Genomic DNA, 22,067 nt, shown 5'->3' on the forward strand with positions numbered 1-22,067 from the left:
AATAAAATCAAGACAGACTTGTCACGACAAGCATAAATCATCTTTCCAATGCACCATGAACTGCTGAGACCATGAGAGCACCTCTCATCCAACTGTACTTTCTGCTATCGGCCACTACCATGCTGTTTAGCCCTACCTTAATTCTGGTTATAGTTCTGCAGCTAGCCACTTTATGCCCACAAATGGGAGCCACTTCTTGCATGAGGATACAATTAATGGTTGCCAAAAATTATCTCAACATCTCCCCATCACCACCACCCCCCCCAATTACAATGATTGAGAAAACCAAGAGCCTATGTTCCATTTTTAAGGATGCAGTTGCTATCAGTAGAAAGCCACATTTCCACCTAAATTTCCCAGTACTTTAAAAAAAAAAAAAAAAACCACAAAAAACGCACAACGGCATGCGCTTAGGATGTTGGCGTTACTCCACGTTTTGGACATCTCTTCCTTCTACTTAAAAAGACAGCCAGCACCGCTTACAGTCTCCCTAGCTTCCGGCAGCCGTAAAGAAAAGCAAGCAGAGTAACAGCTCTCAAGAGCGGAAACGAGCTTCTTACTCATTTCAGGCTGGGGCAATCGAGAACATCTGATGCTTAATGCTTTGTTAATCCCCAAAGATTCTACCACTTGCACAACGGGAAGGGGCAAAAGTAACAGTGCAGAAGACGGCAAGTCCTGAACATCCAAACTAAGAAAACGCAACGCTCCAAGAACAGTCTGCGTTAATCAAAATCGGTCTCTTTCCTAATCCAGCAGGAAAATGCCCCTCACGGCAGACTAGTTACAGCAACCAAATCGTACAGAAGTCAGAACCGATTCATCTGAAAAGCACATCAAGTATAAGCTAAAGGCTATGTACACGTCATCGGCTAGAAAAATAGTGAAGACGACAAACGTCAACCATGATCCAAACGATGCATCGACAGACAGGTTACCTGCTGTAATCAATCTCCTGCTAAAGACAGAACTGAAAGCCAGACGAAGAGCAACAGCCAGCCGAGTAATTTTGAGTAACGCAGCCTTACACATGACACGACATTTGAAGCTGTGAATGAGTTCAGACTCAAAGTTTGGTAAACAGCTTGCTCTGGTAAAATACTTGCGTCATGGAAAGGTCGTAAGACAGAGACAACTAAAGTTCAGGCGGAGAAGAGCAACAAACTTCTTTGGATACTCAGTAGATGATGACTGGATTACAAAGCTCTGCACTTCTGCGCAAGTTACAGTATGCGACTGCGTGAGCACCCGTAACTGACTGACCCGCGTGAACTACAGGAGGAGCGGCACACAAGAACCAACGGCTACACAAGCTGAGTAAAGAGGTAGAAGAACAGTTGTTCTTCAAACATTGTTTGAAGTAGCCATCGATAACACTTACCCAAGTTTCTGTTAGGGTAGCATACCGCTCATTTTTAAGGCATCATACTCGTTTAGAAATTCTTGTTTACATCTGAGCATCCTGAATAAGTATTATATTAAAAACAAATACTCATAATCATCAGTTCAGTGGGTATTACTATTAGGAACATCGTAACCTTTACTGAGAGGTAGCGCAGATATGGATCATCTCTGGAAGTCTGCAGAGGCTTCAAAGACACAAATAGAATTTGCCTGCTCAGGCAGTACCACCGAGTAAGGAGTCTCTGACTTTGGTTTACTACCTTGTATCATAGATGACATAATACAGTACAAATTTTTTTGTCTAAATTATGGTCAATGCTAGTTTTGGAGCCCTACCTGAACTGGGAGGCACTTGGGGCATTCTTCTTACCTGCAAATGGCAATTCTGCTGACCGCAACTCCAGGGAAAACTTGCACATGGTTTCTCCATTGTAAAAAGCAAATTCCTAACACTGAAGAGAAAGCGGTAGATCATATACCAAATTTAATTACTTTTGCAGTTTATGAAATAAGTGTTTCCTTACCTTTACAGTGAAGTCAGAAATGACTACTGCGAACAATCGCCTATGCTGATCTTCTCCTTATGTGCTGGGCAGGTTAACCATGGAGGTACTTACTGGGAAACACGCAATTCAGAATTCTTGCCGAGAAGGAAACTTGAATAGTAACTCTTCTTGCTCCTTGATGCTGCATCTATCACTCTCATTTTCAAAGCAAAACCTAGTCTGACACTTGCAGCGATGAGCAGGGATGGACGAGCGGGTTCTGCCAACCTTCTTGTCCTTCAGGAACAAAGAAACGCCTCTAGACTCGGTGCAGGCTTAAGGCATTCTCCATTTCTAAGTGACACAGGGTTTTGATGAACACAGTGGTTGCATCTGAATTAAAGGTTGAGTATGAGGCTTTGAACGGTCTGTAGACTAGTAAACTGCTTTTGCTGGATTTCCTCGGCAATATTGCTCCAGGAGGAAAAGCAGAACCATAAACATAAACACCCTGTTATGTCGGGGGAGATGGGAGGCGGAAGAGCACGGGTTGAGTAACCACATATTGTGAAATACAAAGTCATGAATCACCAGAATCAACCGAATGTTGGCACGAACAGATGACAGGGAAAAATTAAAGCAGCTGGAACTAACACTTCGAGACAAAGCTTTTTTTAAATGTAGGTGGTCTCCACTGATCTGTGCAGGGTGACTTGGTCTTTTTGAAAATTATCAGCCAGCCCCATTCATTTCTATAGGGTTTTAAAACTTTATTCCCATCTTCATTTAACCGATTTCTTTGAAGTGAATTCAGAACCATGCGAGTTAACTACTTGCATACTTACTATTCACAAATTTACGTTATTGCCTGAAGTTCAGCATCTTCAGCAGTGCGCTCACACCTCCACGGGCAGCAGCTGCCCCAGTCAGCTTTGTTTAATAGGATGCCTCCTTGCCCTCTCCCACCCCTCATCCACCCTATGCTCCAACAAAGGTGTTCTGCCGAAAGATCATTCTTTTTGTGCAGGTGCCACAGGGTATACATTGCATGCAGGTACAACGACAGCTATGTGGTTGGCCAATTTTATCTTCTGCGCTGGAAGTGCAGTAGAGGGAAGAAGTCCACGCTCCTCACACATAAGTAAATCCAATTTGTGCGCACAAACACTTCTGTCTTGTCTGAACAAGAAAACGGATCATCTACCTTGGTTTTCACACCACCATCTCAATCAACATTAATCCTACTAGGAAAAGCCAACTAGCTTGACTTGGGGAAGAGTTTTCTGGCTTAACCAATCACAAATTACTTATTTCCCATTATGAGATCACTAGATCCCATCCTTACCCCTGTGAGGAACCAAGCTGGGGACAGAACTTGAATTAACTCATATTTTCCTTGATGTATTTTAATATGTTTTCTTACTGAGTAGCATCTGCTGCTCCCAGATTCTCACCTACACTGCTAATGGAAAATCAGACCTACAGTCTTCCTGCATTTTACTCCTTTGGTCTCTGCAAACTTTTAATTACAAGTTTCAGGAACCACATTTGTGACAGGAGTACACAAGTAACTATTTGCTAGCAAAGACGTGTATTTTTTTCTTCAAGCTCCAAAGTGTGATTTTATTTTGTAAAATCAGACCTTGACAATAGACTTGCGTGCGAAGCAGTATTACGGTATTTCTTGGGAGCATCTCTCCAGATGAGGACAGGCAAGACACAAAACACTCCAGGACAAAAGGACATGACTTAACTTGGCTCCCCAAAGCAGGGACTCTATTGAACAAGCTATACTGCCACGCTGTTAGAACAGTATTTTTCTTTTAGCATATTCATGAAATTAAAGTTGTGAAAGCTTTTCAAAAATGTACGCCGCAGTCTTCTGTCCCACCAGCATTTGGATTAAAAAACACCACCAAAACAAGCACACCTTTTCCTGTCACTAACTCATGTTGAAAGATTAACTAACCAGGTGAGGTTTATGACCATGATTTGTAAGCTTCTGCTGCTCTTTGCCTTTTGTACTGTTTTAAATAATGCTTTCTCCACTATGGCTGCTTTCAAAGGCTTTCGATTTAAAGCATTCAAGGAAAATCACACTGCTTCTAAGCCATATTTTAGTCTTTCCCAACCAGTTAAGATTCCTGTCCAGTCGCATTTGCAGGCACAGAACAACACTGCCAACAATCTGCTCAAATACCCATATAAAGAACTAAAACACCCTGTTCTCCTTCCTAAGCTCTGTTTTTAAATTTTGCCTACCATACCACACATCTCCAAGCTATCATGCATGGCTTAGCAGAGATGTCGGTACACCACACACGGGTTTGTAAAACAGTCCCGGTCTGGGATTCGTTGAAATTAAATCATCAGCAAGTCAACTCCTATCTATAGTCGGTAACATTTGTTTGATGAGTGTTTCATTTTAACTAATTTAGATAGAAAAATCCCCCGAAGAAGCCTACTGTGAAATGTTAGTCACAAAAATCAGGTGGAGAGGGAGGATGCAGTGCCTTGCAGGTCGTCTTTAAATCGAAACCAATTCAATGTTGGTATGCACAATTTAAGGCAATATAAGCAGTTAAGAGCTAAAGGGCAGTCTCATTTTTACAACACTACACAAACCCATATTGAAGTTTTTCCTGAATTTATCAGGAAGAAATCATTACAGCCATCAGTCTTTCAATATTATACACTGCACAAACCTAAATGTTAATGACTACATAATTAAGTTTAAAACAAAACACAGATCAGTTTAGAAGAGCTGTTTTGGGGTTTGTTTTTTTTAATGCTAGCATCTAAAGGAAAAAACAAAAAGCCTTTTTAAACAAATTCAGGAGTACATTGACTTTTGCCTTCTTCCCCCTTATACAACGTCAAGTTTTCAGAGGCTGATCATTGAAAGATTCAGCAAGCAGAGTCAGAAGTTGGGCTTCGCTCAAGGTGGAGTAAGAACAAAGAGTAAAGAGGCCACTTTGCCTCACGAGTGTCTATTTGGCAATGCTTAGTGCCACAGAGCGTTATTCCGCTGTTTATGCTTGCCACCAGTAAGAAATACATTCAAACTCAAACACTACTAGGCACAGTAGAAAGAAAACACTATTAAGAAAACTCACGGTAGTTTAAGAGGTCTGTTTATTGGCCGCAGGGTCCAACACTTTCTGCACTGCTGCCGTACACAAAGTCATCTCCATTTTTGGTGCACAAAGGTTCTCCTTGCTCTTTGTTCAAAGGGCTCAGTACAGCGCCAGCATGATTTTCAACCCATCATCTTTTAATCAACACTGATGATCCATGAGGCAAAAAAAGCCCAAACCATGCAACATGTGTTAGTCTGATAAAATTAGGCTGAGAATATTTATATATATTTACACAGAGAACGTTCAACATTGTAACCTGCTTGCAGCCTTGTATTATCGTGACCAAGCATCCAAACAGCTACATTCTGGTGTAAAATACTCTTTCGTTTAAGGTTTGGTGTAAAAGCTACTTATTTTACAATGCCTTTAATTGGATTCTACCGCACCTATTTTTGACAAAAAATTTCTACACACCAGCACCACATACTTCCAGTCATACCTCACAAAACAAGATAAGGCATTCGCAGATATCTGACTGCTGTGATGACAAGAAATCCATTTTCCAGAGCTTTCAGCCACGACCTTAGGAGACCATTAGAGTCTTTCAAACACGAAGGGCGAGTCCGTAGGAGACGGCCAGTTCTTCCGAGAACTATAAACTTGTCATTTCTTGACGCTGCTACACACACCATAGATAGAATTTAAGACTACTTTACTCATTTCCTAAATAAAAATTTGTTCTTAAACCCCACTGGATAACAACAGGGCTTAGGCACTTCTTAAGATTTTATCTTATAGCTATCTTTAATAAGGGGAAGCTTTAGACTACAAAATACAGGACAAGCAATCATCTGGAAAGGGAAAAATTGATTGGTAAGAAGCAGGTCAATAGTCTAAAAGTGCAGACTATTTATGTGGACTTCACATCCATACAGAACCTCAGTGACCAGATGGGATTCTGTACACGAGGGTCTGCTGGAAGAAACCTGTCTGCAGAGCCAAGGACTTCACTGTTTAAATTAGAATTTGGTGTAAGAATATACTTTGGGAAAACCATTTTACTGTGAAAAGTCACCCATGCAAACAATTCTCTTTTCAGGAAAGCACACCGTGCCCAGAAATGAAAAACTGAGTAACAGCAATCCAGAGCCCAACATGCTCAAGCCTTGTAAACGATGAAGACCAGGAGAACAAAAAGAGAAGGAACATGAACCCACACAAACTGGATTAGCCAAGACAGCCGAAAGATTTGTGGCATTTCTAAAAATGGCTGCTTCTTTTACAAGGAGACTTGGAACCCGTCCTGTACTGGCTGGCAATCAGAGAACACGATTTCACATACGCAATGGTCTCTAAGGCAGAGCAATAATCTGCTAAAACAAAATAATTGATTTAAGAGATTTCTTAAAAAAACAAAGGCTTTTTACTTGTTAAACTGATAGCAGTGAAAAACCTGTTAAGGGCGAAAAGATTTACAACCTTGCATTTGACATCTATCAATATACATCATCTATGGAGAGTTCAAGCGTAAGCCTCGATCTCCAGAGGGAGTGAATGGGCAGAAGGATGGAAGAAGTTAACTGAGTAATGAGGTATGGTGGGATTCTGTAAATAAATAAAGCTCTTCTGCAAAGCTTCCCAAATCTGTTAACCGTGCTGCATTCTCAAGCATCAACATAACAACTAATGAAAACCACTGTGCTCCAACAGTTAAGACATCGACAGCCATACAGCCTTTATGGCATGCAGAACACGCCAGTTCATTCCTCAGCAATTATTTCAATGGCCAACAGAAGCTCAAAATGGATTACTGCTTAGGAGCTACAGAATTAAAAACCCCTCCAAATTAAAAGGGTGAGAGGTTCCTATTAACTTTCCCTTTCTTTTTTGGTATAGAGCAATAGCATGCTAAGGGCCCAGCTGTGCCATCTTGACCCAAGCAAAACTTTGATCATCTTCCCTGTCAATCTGTCTATACAAGGACAATAAATTATGATTTTCAGGGTTTGTTTAAAAGCAGAACAAAATGCAGAATTTGTTTTCCCCCACTTGATAACAGAAAGTGGGAACCAGGGGCCATACATAAGAAGTCTAAGTCAGAAGGAATAACTGGGAATCTGGCACATCTACTTGTTTCCGAAAAGCACTATTGACATTCAGTAGACTTTTTGACTTCTGTTTTCTATGGATGTCCATATGGACATACCTGTAGTCCTTTTCTACTAAAAAAGGTGAGTCTTCAATGTACCTATAACATATCCACTAGCAAGACACAAGAAATAAACTAATTTTTTTTAGGGTGTTTACATTGCAGCCCTTCAAAAACTAGACATCGAAATCCAGCCACATACATGTAACAAAGCAGACGATACCTCCTGCATAATAGCTCTGGGATCTGAACTGTACTTTCTGTGACATTGCCTTTATACTAATGTACTAATTTAGAATCATTCTTCGTTTGCTCTGACATCTTATGCAGCAAGATCTGTTCAGTCTTTCAGATCACATGAAATTAAGCTACCTAAACATAATACGTGATACCAAGAAAGCATTACAAATTACTGTTGACTGAGAAGTATTCAGGCACCTACCACTCGGGTTCCAATCTGGATACATTTCCTTTTCACGTGTTATTCCTCTGGCTGTTTGACTGAAAGGTATCAATTGTCACTAGTAGTGCAAATATTAACCCTCTCTCCCTTCCCTCCCCAATGACTATTTAAAGGAAAACCAAGCACTGATTTGCCCAGCCCAGCAGTATGAACGTGCAGAATAAGGAGCATCTTGAGAGGCTTCAGAGTAAGACTGGTCTTCTAGCTGAAGAGTGTTTTAATTCTCAGCATGGGCATAGGGAGAATACTTATACCGACTGACATTAGGCACACTACCTAGGGATCTCAGGTAAGCACCTCGGCTGCCTAGCAAGTTCCTTGAGAGGGCACTTCAGCTGCTGATTTAGGACTCCACCTCTCCCCCCAGCTCAGGAAGAAAGCCTAGGCACCCAAGTTACATGCCTCAGCTTAGACTGTGCGAACACCCTCACATACACACAACGCACAACCGCACGCTCCCACGGAGCAAAAGTCAAAGGCTGCAACGTGAAAAGTGACTGTGCTGGTAATGACAAAGTGAATGTTTTTCTGATGCTGCTGCAACACATTTGAAGTGAACTAAAAAATGGTCAGCCGTCCCTGTCACGCACTCATGCTGCCGCTGTTAGAAATACCATCACTCTGCACTAATGCCATCACTTCTTCCAGGCCTAGCCTCAAATAAAAAAAAGACCTCCTTTACCATGCTGGATTCACCATGTTGGGCTGAATGATAAAGTTAGTCTACCTTTATGCTGAAGTGGAGCTATTCCCATGGAACCTGAACTGAGGAAAAAAAGCAGAAAGTCCTATTTGAGAGGTTAAGTCACCAGATGCTATTGAGAGAATAACAACAAAGCACTTTGGGAAAGGCCGGGTATGAGGGAGACAAAGGTCCAGGCTCAGAGCACATGCCATTTGGAAACTGTGGCAACAGCATTAAGTTTAGGCGCTCAGAGTCTGAAAAGTGACAAAAATGGCATCTTCGCTCTCCCTCTATGCGTGTACTGGAGTCTCACATGCTCTAAGTGACACGCTACCCCCCCATTGCTGTGCCAGTTACGCAGTCGTAAATAAACTGAAGTATCGACTGGCTCCCATATCAAAACAGTGACCCAGACTGCAGTAGTCTCAGTATTCAATCATTTAGCTTTCAAATGTCAAGGACAGCAGAGTTTAGCTATTTAGAGAAAGCTGCATTTTACCTGTAAACATAAGGCTTTTTTCCTGAGAGCTCCTGACACACAGTTTTCAAACCTCCCACTATGCAACTTTTAGTCACTTTTCAGAGCAGAATTACATTTCAATCTTTTGTCTTTCAAGAAAACTCTCCGTGCTTCGGCATGTAACAGTACAGCAAAACGCCACCAGGAGACGAAGAATCTGGGCAAGCTGCCTGACCAGTAATCATCTCTCACGCCCTCCTTGGCTACAAACGCTGCTGCAAGGACGACTCTACATACTCTGAAGTCCAGTGCATGCAGGAGGATGTTGGCTAGTGGTAAGGTTTTTAGGTTTTGGAGTCCGATTACGGCCTCCTGTTTTTCCACTTTAGACTCAAACTTGCATCGACTCAGCTAACAGAGAGATAAGCAGCATTAGTACTGGATATGAACCTCGGCTTTACTATAGCAGCACATTTTAGCTTTCGTTTCGCTGGCTCATTATCTTAGCCAGTTCTTGAGGATGAAAATGTTGCTGTTCTTTGGTTTGCTACGGAAATCTGTCAGCAGAGTTCACCTGTCCTAACACTGACACACGAACAAATGGGAATGTTTTCAGCCTCTTTTAAGCTCTGACCTGACCCGCTGCACGTACCAAAATGGCGATGTATCTTTGTAGCATCTTTTTCCTTTTCCTCCCTCAGTAGGAAGTTATTCTCTCATCCCTTCAATCCCCACACGCACGCACACGTGCTCACACACACATTAAGCCAAACCGACAAGGAGAGCGTATGGGCGAGAGTCTATGAAATGACGTTCATTAGTACATCATTATGAAATTCTCAGGTTGTTTCTCTCAAAGAATATAAAGTTTAACACATTTTGTACATATTGTTGGTTTCTTAGTTATAAAGTAAACACAGTAACAAACTGTCCATAAAGCGTTGACTCGTTTTAAAGACAGCCCCTTCTCGTTTTATCTTGCTGAAAGTCCTCTTCCAGTCAGAAACACTCAAGCGATGTACTGCAAGTGTGCATACGGTGTATGACAGCAGAGGAAGGAAGAAAGAGGCACTTTTGATCGGCTGGTATTCTTGGACTTCCCTTTTTCCTGCGGAGGTTTATGTTCCTGACACTAGATGGTAGTGTTAGCACAGAAAACCGCTGTGGTTAGGCACTTGGCAACAAGGCTCCAAGGCAGTGCCCGCTCTCTGCTATGTCATCAGAATTGGTTTCTGCCGCACTTCCAGGATATCTGGGCAAGGGAGAGAAACAAAGACATACAGCAAACTTAGGAGGCTCCTGAAAGTAGCCGCAGTACCAGAAAGCGCGAAGAACCGGAGATGCACTTGTGGACCGCAGCGCAGTCCCCCTGTTACGCCGCTAAAGGAATTTAACACACGAGTATGCGACTTTGCCTATTGAAGTCCAATTTAATTCCTCCCCAGCTGCATCCTAGTTGGGAGATGGTGAGCCACAAATATATCCCATCACATAGAGATGACGGCTAATCTACTAAGTATCATTTATAGTGGAATGAAGCAACATGTGTCAGACACTGAGTGGAGTAATCTTCCAGAGAAACAAGTGGAAGTGCCATGACAGGAGATGCCAAGGGTTTTCCCTTTCTTGAAGGGAGAAACACACCATCCCCGAGACCCTTAAAGGGACTTTTGGCTCTGAAGATGTGGGTACAAATAATTCAACTGATTCATCCATCCCATACGTCAAAGCCTACATTTCTGCACCCAAAAAGCTGCCACAAAAACCACTCCTTTTGTTGGCTCCTCAGCTCCGTATTGTCCAACTGTGACAGAACATGAACCTGTAAAATATCTGTCATAAACATAGGCATCTTTCCAAATGTGGACAGTCAAACCAGCAGGCTGGCATGGCAGTACACAGAAATATCCGGAAACTGGGCTGCTAGGTCCTTTCCAAGGCTACACAGAGAAGAGCGAACACGGGAAAAAGGAGCACACGCTTAATTAAGAGGCTGATCACATACAGCTGCACAAAGAGGATGATGTGAGTAAAAATTGATCCACAGCTCTAGAGAGCTCTAGCCACACTTGTAAAGAATGAAACAGTGGAGTGAATCCAGTGAAGGGCCACAAAGATGATTAGGGGATTGGAGCATCTGATATACGAGGAGAGGCTGAGAGAACTGGGATTATGTAGCATGGAGAGAAGGCCCAGTGCGAAGGAAGTCTTATCAGTATGTATAAGCTCCAGACATTTAAAAGTATACTTTGATGACTATCACCAGGATTTTAATTTCTTAGTACAGGCTTCCTAAACCACCCATGAGAGATGAGCATCTTTCCCCCTTTACCCTGCCCCACGTGTAATGCTCCCACTTGCTGGAAAGCTGCCGCTGACACAAATGTATTAATTACAAAAAGGCACTGGAAAGGGGCTCCACCTGATGTGCCAAGCTAAAGCAAGTGCGCGTAGTGAAAAACTGCAGATTAAAATTCTGTCTTACAGCCCAGACATTTCATGTCCTATTTCTGTGCATCTCAATATATACACCGACTCCTGCAACCGTATGTTAAACAAATTAAGTATCAGAAAGGATGTTCAAGCTCAAAGCAAGTATTTGAGCATGGAGGCATTTATGCCACCCACTTGAGCGGGTATTAAATGCCAGCAGGAACAATACATCTTCTGTGAACTCCAAAATGCCTGTGGTGAGAGAGTGAGTGAGCTTGATAACTCCAGCTAACTAGCTGTAAGACTATCAACACAATTAGAATAAGGAATAATTACATATTTTGCCGAAACATTGTTCAAAATCCACCCTTAATTACACAGGATCAATTTTTACTGGAATCCGTAATTTCTTCTAAATTGTAATCAATCCCTATGTACAGTGAAAGGGCAAATGTCAAAACACCTCTTTGCTAAGTATAATTTCCACCTCTACCTTATCAACTACAATTTCCCTCTCTGTAGAGTTTTTGCAATAGGCTCCAAGATCTCAGCCTGCAAATGAGAAGACTGCAGCTATTACTATTATACTAGCATTGTACAACTGATGACATTAATACCCATACTATCTTCTCATCTCTTTTAGCAGCAGATTAACCTGTTTAACAACAGATTTCCCAACTCCTTTCTTCTTGGCTACCTTTCAGGAAAAGTCTGGAAATAACCGGTGTAATAGATTGGTTTGTTTTCAGGTGTGTTCTCTTTTTAGACCCAGACAAGAAAAAGCAGGCACTGATCAAAAGCCCACAACCCAAACAAACCTATTCAGAAGTCATCCCATCTGCTGGATGGGAAGAGAAGAAAAAAGATGAAGTTCTTAGAGGAAGTAACAGTTACAAGGATCTTCCAAGGTTAGAGACAGGACTTTACATTGCTCTGGGATCATAACTTTATTCTGGTCTAGATTTTGGAGTCGAGCAATAGTTTTGCCTAGGATACTGCTGTGCAGCTGGATCAAACTTTCTTTCTGCCCACCGGCCCAAAGCCAGAGAACACGTTGACACCATTCCGCTTATTCACACCAATTTGCTGCTACAGTCAGCAACCAAGGTCTACGAAGTGATGTTCCCTTACAGAGGAATACTTGTTCCTTTATCTTAATAACAAAATCCCACAACGCAGAAGGCTGTTTGGGAACCAAAGGACTCTGTTCATGCGTAATACACATTAAAATTCACCTGTTAAAATTCGATGCAATGGCAAAGTGATGTAAGTTAAGTGTGCATAGAGTAGAAAGTTTTCATCTGTTCTGTTCAGCTTCAGCCACGAGCCCACCAGAGACCGTCCTGTTCCAGATAAGGACCGTGACCTCAGATTTGTAGCATTGTGCAGATCTGTAAAGGTAGAAGACAGCAAGCTTAAAGTGATTGTACCTTCTGCGTTTTATTGGAAGACTTCTCAAAGTCAAAAAAAGGAAAGCCTACTATTCATTGTCTAGAGATAAGTCACATGCAGGACACTATTCTTACTATTTTTAAAATCAGTCAGATCTTGCCGAGCACATAATTCACTATTTACATTGAAGCTAATGAATTATATTCAGCAGCTGGCAGTAGTAGTAAACCATCATCTGCTACGAGACCAGCCAGGAGTGGGAACGAAGCCTTTGCTACCACACTGCACACAGATAATCCTAACCCAGCCTTCCCTCATACAGAAAATAATAGAACATTCCTACAATGAAGCAGGTACTCATGCAGAAATGAACAAGTGTAACAGAAGAAAAATTGTGTCTTATGAAGAAAATTGACATCTGCAAGACAGAGGGAGAATCAGCATTAATAAGCCGGTTCACTGCAGATCTCCATGCATTCCCCAAGCCCAGCTGGGACCCTTCAGCAGTGTCATTCTTCCCATAATTAGAGGTCCACAAATAACTTAGAACAAAAGGATGCTGAATCCACTGTAGGCTAGAGGAGGTTTTTATAGCTGGTCTCTCCCACAGCCAGGAATGCATATTCCCCATTTTTTGAGTGTGTCTAAACTTTCCCTTTATTTCCCTGTAAAACTCAACCCTGTCCCACAGTGCTAAAAGCAAATGTTGAAGTGAACGTAACGATTCTGGACCGGACCAGAGTGATCCAAGCTCTGAGACTTATTTGTTTAATTAAAAGTGGGTCCCGATCCAAACAAAGAGGCCTTAGCAAATTAAAAATAAGTAGCGGCAGCTACTCTAGCAAGATGCATAACAATGTGAGAAAAAAAAAAAAACCAAAACACAAACCAACCTGTTTTCCCTTCTTCCATCTAAATGTGTATAGCCAAGCAGTCTATTCCCTCTCCCCACGCATTACCACTATGCCAAGAGCACTGTGGTGATCAGGTCAGAAGGACCTGGCTCTGGTAGCTGGAGTAAGCACAATTCTCCTGCTGTGTCATGCTTGCAGACAGCAAAAGCAAGTGAAGTGGGCCCTCACGGGCTGTTCCTGTCCACAACAGGTCTCTCTGCAGTAGGGGCAGGTCTGCAGCAGCACTGGCCAGACCAAGGACACTGCTGATCTTTAGACAACCAAGTTTTCCTCCACCCACAAAGTCAAGATGCACCCAAACATCTCTGCTTCTACAGTTCACCCAGTAATGGGCTTTTTGAAGTCAGCTTTTTCCCTCAGAAACAAGAGAATTTCACCACTGCAGCTCCTGAGCAAACACTGGTAAGGACACTCAGGTTTCTGAAATTTGTAAATAAATCTCATTTTAGTTACTTCTCCTTGTAGAAATCTCATCTTTGAATAAATTAAACTTCCTAGCATAAGCCGTTAAAATTTTCCTCTATTTTTAGGACCAGGAACAATAAGGTCAAAACATTTATAACTAAGTGAAACCACACTTCTCAGTATTTTATATGCGTGCTATAAAATGTCTGGAAAACCTGGAGTTTGTTCACTTCCATAAACACAGAAGAAGGAAAAGAAAATGAAAATAAGAAAAATGTTCATCATTATGATTATGTATGCTACGATCAGACCCTGCAAAACAATACCGAGCAGACACTACCACCACCTATGAAGGCTGCTGGATAAATGCTTTGAACTCCATTCTGTCCTGTGTGACCTCCAGGAAAAAGATATCGAAAGCAGGACTCCATCTGGGAAAGCTGCCCTTCTCCCCACACTACGTAGTAATTGACCCAAGCCCTGCCCTTTGCCTAGTAAAACGTGCTAAAACACACCTCATTTGAAATAACAGATGTTGTGACTAGGCAAATTAAGGAAAAAAGAGGTGAGGAAAGGTTTCTGCTGATGGAACCCTGAATTAGTTACAACCAGTTTAAGTTGCACAGAATTTGAATTAAACATTATCGCTTAAGCTTGCTTTATAATGTGCAATTCCTCATTAGCTAAACTGATCCAGTACCGCTGATGGGTAATACCTTCGCTACTACAAACAGAACTTGCGATCTGGAAATTACCTTTGTGTTTATCTATTAGCATGCCAACAGATAGTTAGATTTTTTGGCTTTTCTACTGAATTGTTTTTAAACATATGAAAAGCAGTTCGGACTTCAACATTTGTGAGTTTCCCGCCTAACTAAACTGCAATATGATTGGATTTATACGCTATATTCTGAATCAGACTCAATTTTTTATCTTGGTGGTTGTTTCATACTGAGTAACTAGAATTCAAAGGTTCCACAAGGCATTAAAGCATTATATAAACAAATTCATCAGGTTTTCTTTTTAGAGAGTTCAGAACTGATCCAAAGCCAGTTGAAGTATACGCCTTTTCACCAACTTTAACCAGCTCTGGATCTAATCAAGGAATTCAGAGAACTTGTCCAAAAGAGCATGCTCTACCTCACTACACTGTGGTATCTGGAAAAGTGCCACCTGAGAGTGTGGCATCTGTGAAAGGGGGAGCATCTTTCCTGCTCAAGTTTCTCTCAAATGGGTCTACATAAAAAAGGGGGAGATAAGTTTTAAACACATGTAGGAATTGTTGGTCTCCAGCCTTCAAAAAGATGCTAAGCCTGTCAATAACTCCATTTTCAGAGTGGCACTGGCGTTGGACTTTCTGTGGAGTTAGGTTTTTCACACTGCAAACCTTTTGGAAAATCCAGCATTGGGATCCCTTTCCACAGCTCTGTGCTCTCTCCAGACAAGTCTGTTTAGCTGATATTACTTCTCTCACCTCCACCACCATCATCTCTGAAAAACTCCTCGCTGTCATTTGCTGAGTGGGATTTTTTCATCTCAGCAATTCGATTTCGGGGCACTTTTCTCTTGAGGGATGGGGAGAAAAAGGATGGGCGATTGTTGCGTTCTGGGGTTGGCGGTGTGCTGAAAGAAGTGACCTGAAAGGGAAATAAAAAAAGCTAGAGAAAGTTTTGTTTAAAAAGTTCTAGGCTTTCAGTAAGAAATCATCAGTCTCAAATATGTGCCACGAGGCAGTCACATGTGTAAAAATCAGAACCCTGACTGGTGTCTAGCTCCAAGTTTTACCAGAGTGGGCAGAGAACGTCTACTGAACAGTTATCCCAGCTTCAAGATGAAAATTTTTTGATATATCACCACCCTCAACTGTTACGTAAATAATGAAAAACGTCTATCCTCAGCTGATCACTTTTAACAAGGATTTATAGTCATAAAGGAACAAAATACAGATTAATAATATAAGGCACCAAGAATCTCAATCTTATTTTTGCATGTTGAAAGTCAGAAGACTTAATAGGCTAAGAATGTATTGTTCTGGACATACTAAAATTGTGCATCTTCATTTCTTTGGCAAACAGAAGGTAGTAGTCTCCCTGCTTTGAAGGATGCCACATGGGATTACTGTGAAAGGTCATGGTGTCCCTGTGAAGCAGGGTTACAAGGCAATTACTTAACCCAAGATGCTGATGCAAAAGAAGTCAATGTACAATTATATTTATATCATATTTCAATAAGGGCTAGGGAAAAACAAGTTGAGAAGCCCCTGATGATTTGGCTAGTCTAAGTGACAACAAATACAAGGATATAATTGCCTATGGTGAAACACAGGTTAGGGATGAAACTATAGAGACACCCGTCCTTCAGAGCAGTAGTTGCTCTTGCATAAACCACAATTAGAGGCAACCGTATCTATTTCAGAAAGAATTGAAATGCAGTGCTTATGTACTGTTTTTGCTAGTAATATTTTAATAGTTTCATTTCAAATGAAAAAAAAAATAGGGATAACTACTTTGCTAATGGAGGTGAGCAACTTCTATCTCATTCTTCCTTCTTCACAAAGTTAATTTAATAATCCCATAACTGTTCCTGAGATAAAATCTGATATTGCTCACATCTGTCCATATAAATAAGGAGGGAGGTGACATGTGAGTGAGGACGACAGACAAGCCAGGTTGGTGTTGCACTGCAGAAACACTCACTGTCGTCCCTCTATCATTAATGTTTTAAAAAAAAAACAAAACAGAAGCATTCTACCACCCAACTGATGCTCTCTTTAGTGCACTTGATCTCTAATTTGTGCTTGTCTCTATTTTTAATTCTGAAGCCATTTCATATCACACCTGACGGGAAAACCAGAAACAGACAAATCACCATTAAAACCATTAGCAAAAAGCAATGATAATATATTATCACATGTATTTTGACATTTTCCAGTTGGCACTGGAAGTCTCGGAGCCAAAAGATCAGGAAGTCCCTCTAGGCCTGACTTCTCCAGGCTGTTATCTCCATTGTAGAAAGCATGCGCATCCAGTTAACAAGCTCTGTGCTGGCAGCGCATTTTACCTTTCAGGAAGCCAGAAACAACAGACACACAGCTTGTGTGGAGACCTTTAGATGCAGTCATACAGACCTCTGAACTACAGAGATTAGCGATGTTACACAGGAAACCAGACTAGAAACCATCAGGATCTTCCCAGCCCAGGTCATGACTCATCTGTGCAGGTATTTTGAAGACATGCTGCCTAATGCCCATTAACTAGGTAAAATGCCTTAATGGAAAACAAGGCTCAGGACTGAATAAGGGCCAAATCAGCATCTATGGACTGAATCTATTGTTATTTTACTGCACTTGCATTAAAATTAACCATATGCATAAATATGGTACTGCATCTAGATCTGTAATCTTTGCTTTAATATTATATAGGCTTCACGTTGGCAGCATTCATCAGTGGCAAAATCTCCCAACAGTACCATTTCCCGTGAGGTTTAGCAAGCAACCTACATAATATACGAATTCCACGTTTCTAGGTAAATCCCATCTTGTACAGAAATGGAATCTATTAATTTTCGTAGAAAACAGGCAGATCATCATTATCCCTGGCATCAACACTGCTGTTGTTTCAACAAAACACTCCTCCAGAAGTATGAATCATCCAGCCATCTCTGTATTCAGTATTTGCTCACGGCAAACTGTGCTAAAAATCCATCTGCATATACTGAGTATGTTCAAAATATACACAAGCAAACCTAAATTCAGAACCTTGATGTGAGTTAATCCCAGCTTCAGTCCGTCTGCTGGCTTTGGAACAAAACATGTTGATGCTTAACCGTAAGTCAGTATTTCTGTCCGCTACTTACTCTCTCATGCACTGGGGAGTCTGGATTTGAATCTTCTTCTGTCCCATACGGTGAAGTGTCACCAGTAGAAACTCTACTCACTGCCATTTCCGCATGTCCTTTCCCTTGTGGCCCTTTCATTCGGACAAACTCCATGTTGTTATACTTATAAAAGCCAAAAGACATTCTTTGAGCCATCTTAGCTGCAACACTCACCTACAATGCATCAAGACAGGAGAGAAAACCATGTTATATCACCTCCATGTTTCAAAAAAAATGGCGTTCTCTGAAACCAGTTATCTAAGAATAAGTCAGAAACATAATGATCATTATCTTGATTCTTAAGAAGCATTTTAAGCCACGATCTGAAGTGGTCTCCAAAAGGGAAGCAATTTTTCAGATACAAAAACAGAGGCTCAGAGAAGAATCAACTCCTTCAGCTATCCAAAAGGCAGAGTTACCCAATGGCACGCTGAGATAAAACAAAAGTTTTTTTATCCAGACCCACACAATGTGGCACACCACAGCACAAGCAGGCACGTGCACGACTCAGCACAGCCTGTGCAGGGACACTTGTTTGAGTCCAAAAAGCAATAGACACACACGCACGAGATGCTTCAAACTAGCAAAGCGCACTGCACAATTCTGGCACTCCTTTGTGGCAAGTCAATTTGGACATTTGTGTGTCCACAGTGTCAAGGCCAAAGCATAAAAGAACCAGCCCCCATGCACAACTAACCTGCATCACATTGCTCACCGCAAAACCCTGACAGCTTTTGAACCCTCTCAACAGACAGAAGGGCTCAATTTCCAGTTAACACAACTGAACTGAAAACTGAACTGAGAACTGAAAAAAGGAACAGACCAATATGAAAACAGTCAAGGTTTTGCCAAGTGAAATACGTAGGACTTATCCATAAGTTTAAGTGGTTTATCACAACTTTCACCAGTGATCACCTGAAAGGGCCAAGATGCTCATCGTGTAACACAACCCGTATTGTGCTAAGAATTAATACAGACACAACTGAAATCAAGTAACCTTCAAAAGTATAGCAAGATTGCTTCTGTTCTGTTAAAAGGATGGCCAAATTTCAAGTTTTGCCTTCAGCCATAATTGAGTATTTGAAGAGCTAACAATTTTATTTCATCTAACAAAACAATGTAAAGTAGCTGTGTGGTCGAACAGGACATTCCTATGACCTCCTAGGCTATGAGGTCACTTTACCACATCAAATCTTGTCTTTCCACTGCAACGCTTTCTTCTTATGTTGTCTTTAGTGATTCTCCATTCCCATGTATTTTAATAACCCACCTGCTGCTTGTGTGAGGCCATAAGATGGTAGTGGGTCAGAGAAACAATTTCAGTTTCACATGCTCTCGAAAAACTGCTAGAAGAGTATAACTACTCACATGTAAAACAGGGAGAAGGGAAATTATTCACGACCTTTCCTGACAAAGGTAGGAACAAAGGGAAATGAAGTTTACAGTCACAGTAGATAATATGGGGATTTTTTTTTTTTTTTTTAAATCTCTCAGTACTGTCTTCATAGCAAACTGTTTCAGAAGTTTATTGGCTCTTGCACTCTCTTGACTTCAGCACTAACTACTGAATTTGAAGCTGAAAGTGCTGGCTTTTCATGTTTCTGTAGGAAAGCAAAGAAAGCTGCTTTCTGTGGCAGTGAAGCTACAGTCGTCTTTTGAAAATAGCCATGAGTACAAAACACACTGAAGAAAAACATGTTTTACATATAGCAAGGTATATGATATATATATATATTTTACATATATCAGAGTTCAAGATCTCCCTGCAAAACATGCCTTCTCTGAAGTAACTAGAAATATCTATGACCTTTCAGGACAATGAAGGCGCTCCCAGAACTCTGTTATTCAGATCCATTCCTGTGTCACGCTCTTGACTACTTATCAACTTCACTCCTTTTGGCAAATACCAGAGTAATATATCCTGATCTGAATATTCTAAGCTGTCTGAGCCAAAAGCATTAGCTTTCAGGTAACTTTCAAAACCAAAAAAGACAGACTACAATGCAGATGATCTAACAGGACAAAAAGCTAACAGCCTCAGCAGCAAAGAAAAACTGTGGTCAGAGTATCATTGTTGCAAAGGATGTTGTCTTTCAGAAGCACCTTACCCTGTTGTCATAGACCTTCTTGAGTGCTTCATAGCGGATGGACCCCTGAAAAATCACCCCTTGGAAGGTGTTGCTTTTGTCACTGGCTACCAGCTCCACACAGACCATTTCTCCTTCTCCCACAGTCATGTCACTGAAAACCTGCCAAAGACGCAAAATGAAACACTTCAAGGCAAACTGCAGCTGTTAAAGTTCAAATATATTCAGATTCCCATGATTCTCCTTAGGCCCAAGGCAGTTTCAACGTAAATGGCAGAAAGCAAGGGAGCTGTATGCTCCAGCCCAGCCTTTCAAAAAAACCCCCAGGCTTTCAGTGCATACTGCAAATCACGCATTGAGATAAGCAGCTCTCACATGAGCCTGTCTTGCTTTAGCCCATCATAAAGACAGATGCCAAAATCCAGGTTTAAGCTCAGATTCCAAATATTAAAGAAAGAGGAAGGTCAAATAAAATAAAAACTACTGGAAGATAACCCTCAATTAGCCAAGAACATTTTGTTCAAAAGGTACAAGAAAACAGCTGATCAGGACATAAGACTAGAACTGGACAAAACTCTACTGCTACAACAAGGAACTCACCTCTTCAAAACTGTCAATCATGAAGAATATGTTGGGGTAGCTGATCTTTGACTCCTCTCCTTTACTGTCCATTGGGTGTTTGCTAGGAGACGCAAACACTTGCTGAGAAAGATATTGGGGGGAAAAAAAAAAAATCTTTGCAGTTAAATGTGCTCAGGAATGGATGCAATGAATACAAGGCAAGCAATACCAAAACACCACAGTCCAACACTGCTCTGTCAGCCAACAATTTCACTTATGCTAGAGATGCTGGACATCCTGCAGGCAAAAGCTGAGCTTGTTTCTGACTACAGCCTGTTTTGCAATAATGACAACACTTGTGAAATACTTGAGTTTTGACATGCAAGTTATCAAATACTAGTTGCTCCACAGTAAATGTCCCTGTTGTGTACCTGACCTCTCATCATCCTATGGTACAGCTAAGGTATCCTCCTCTTCATTAACAGAGAAAACCACCTTAAGCTGCCTTTAAGTTACTGCAATGCGCTGCAAAGTAAAAGCACACGCAGCAAGAAAGTTACCGTAGAGTAGCTGACCTAACACTATTTGCTTGTACAGTTAATTCCATTGTTGTTATTTGCTTAGTACCACGATAAGATCAATATCACTCAGTAATGGGAAGCGTGGCCCTCAGGAGGGCAAGCACTTGATTTCTCATCCTCATCTTCTGCTTTTGTTTCTTTCTCTATCCACTGTGCTTCCACTTGCATGTTCCTCCCTCTGAAGCAGTTCCTGAACTATTTTGGTCACTTCACTCCTCAAAACAACCTATATTTAAATAGCTAAAGGCTTTAGATTTTATCATTCCAAGAAGATTAACAAGCAGGTAAAGAGGGAGAAGAATTCATACCAAGTAGCTTTCTTTGCTTCCACCTCTGTTTACAAACAAAGCTTTGAATTAAAGAAACTTGTCAAATCTTAGCCCACTGTGAATGTGTTGAAAGCTCTGAATCTGCCCAGATTGTCAGGTTTGTGATACTCTTGCTACAAACCATTCAACACAAAACATGACTAAGGGTAGAATATTAGATATTCATGAGGGCTGCTTTTCCTTATTTGTACAACATGCACATTTAAATACAGATTATTAAAAAGAAAGGTTGCTTCATGACAAGAAATGGCATTAGAAAGTAAGACGACTCCTCAAAGATGACATTTGCACCAATGCCTGAAACAAGGACATCTTCCAGGCATCCTTGTTCTCATGCCATCCAATGTAAAGCAAAAAAACCCCAAAACTCATCTCCAGTCAGACACACATGAGGAAAATACAGTTTGTAGAGATCTTATTGTCGAGCCAGCAGAGAATCAATGTAGTCTGCAAAATAATTTAAGGGGAAGTCAGCCTTCTTTACACTTGTCCTGGTTTTGGCAGGGATAGAGTTAATTTCCTTCCTAGTAGCTGGTACAGTGCTGTGTTTTGGATTTAGGATGGGAACAAAATTGATAAGGCACCGATGTTTTAGTTGTTGGTAGGTAATGCTTACACTAACCAAGGACTTTCTAGTTTTCCATGCTCTACCTACTGAGAAGGCTGGAGGTGCACAAGAAGCTGGGAGGGGGCACAGCCAAACTGGCCAAAGGGACATTCCATACCATGTGACGTCATGCTCAGTACATAAACTGGGGGAAGC

The 22,067-nt window shown here is 41.3% G+C and overlaps 1 protein-coding gene across 2 annotated transcripts in view; it reads right to left on the reverse strand.

Annotated features, from left to right (window-relative positions):
• Positions 1-5,005: 5,005 nt before the first annotated feature.
• The window catches only part of KIAA0930 (KIAA0930 ortholog), a 47,198-nt gene continuing 30,136 nt past the window's right edge, over positions 5,006-22,067 (reverse strand). For both annotated transcript variants that reach the window (XM_009323637.1, XM_009323636.1), the window contains exons 4-9: positions 20,434-20,535; positions 19,855-19,995; positions 17,726-17,920; positions 15,345-15,507; positions 12,395-12,550; positions 5,006-9,978 (exon numbers count right to left, since the gene is read on the reverse strand). In XM_009323637.1, coding sequence (XP_009321912.1) covers positions 9,938-9,978; positions 12,395-12,550; positions 15,345-15,507; positions 17,726-17,920; positions 19,855-19,995; positions 20,434-20,535 — 798 coding nt within the window. In that variant the 3' untranslated portion in view covers positions 5,006-9,937. The remainder of the gene's footprint in view (positions 9,979-12,394; positions 12,551-15,344; positions 15,508-17,725; positions 17,921-19,854; positions 19,996-20,433; positions 20,536-22,067) is intronic.

Source organism: Pygoscelis adeliae, unplaced genomic scaffold (genome assembly GCF_000699105.1).
Source record: "Pygoscelis adeliae isolate BGI_AS28 unplaced genomic scaffold, ASM69910v1 Scaffold215, whole genome shotgun sequence".
Classification (NCBI taxonomy): Eukaryota; Metazoa; Chordata; class Aves; order Sphenisciformes; family Spheniscidae; genus Pygoscelis; species Pygoscelis adeliae.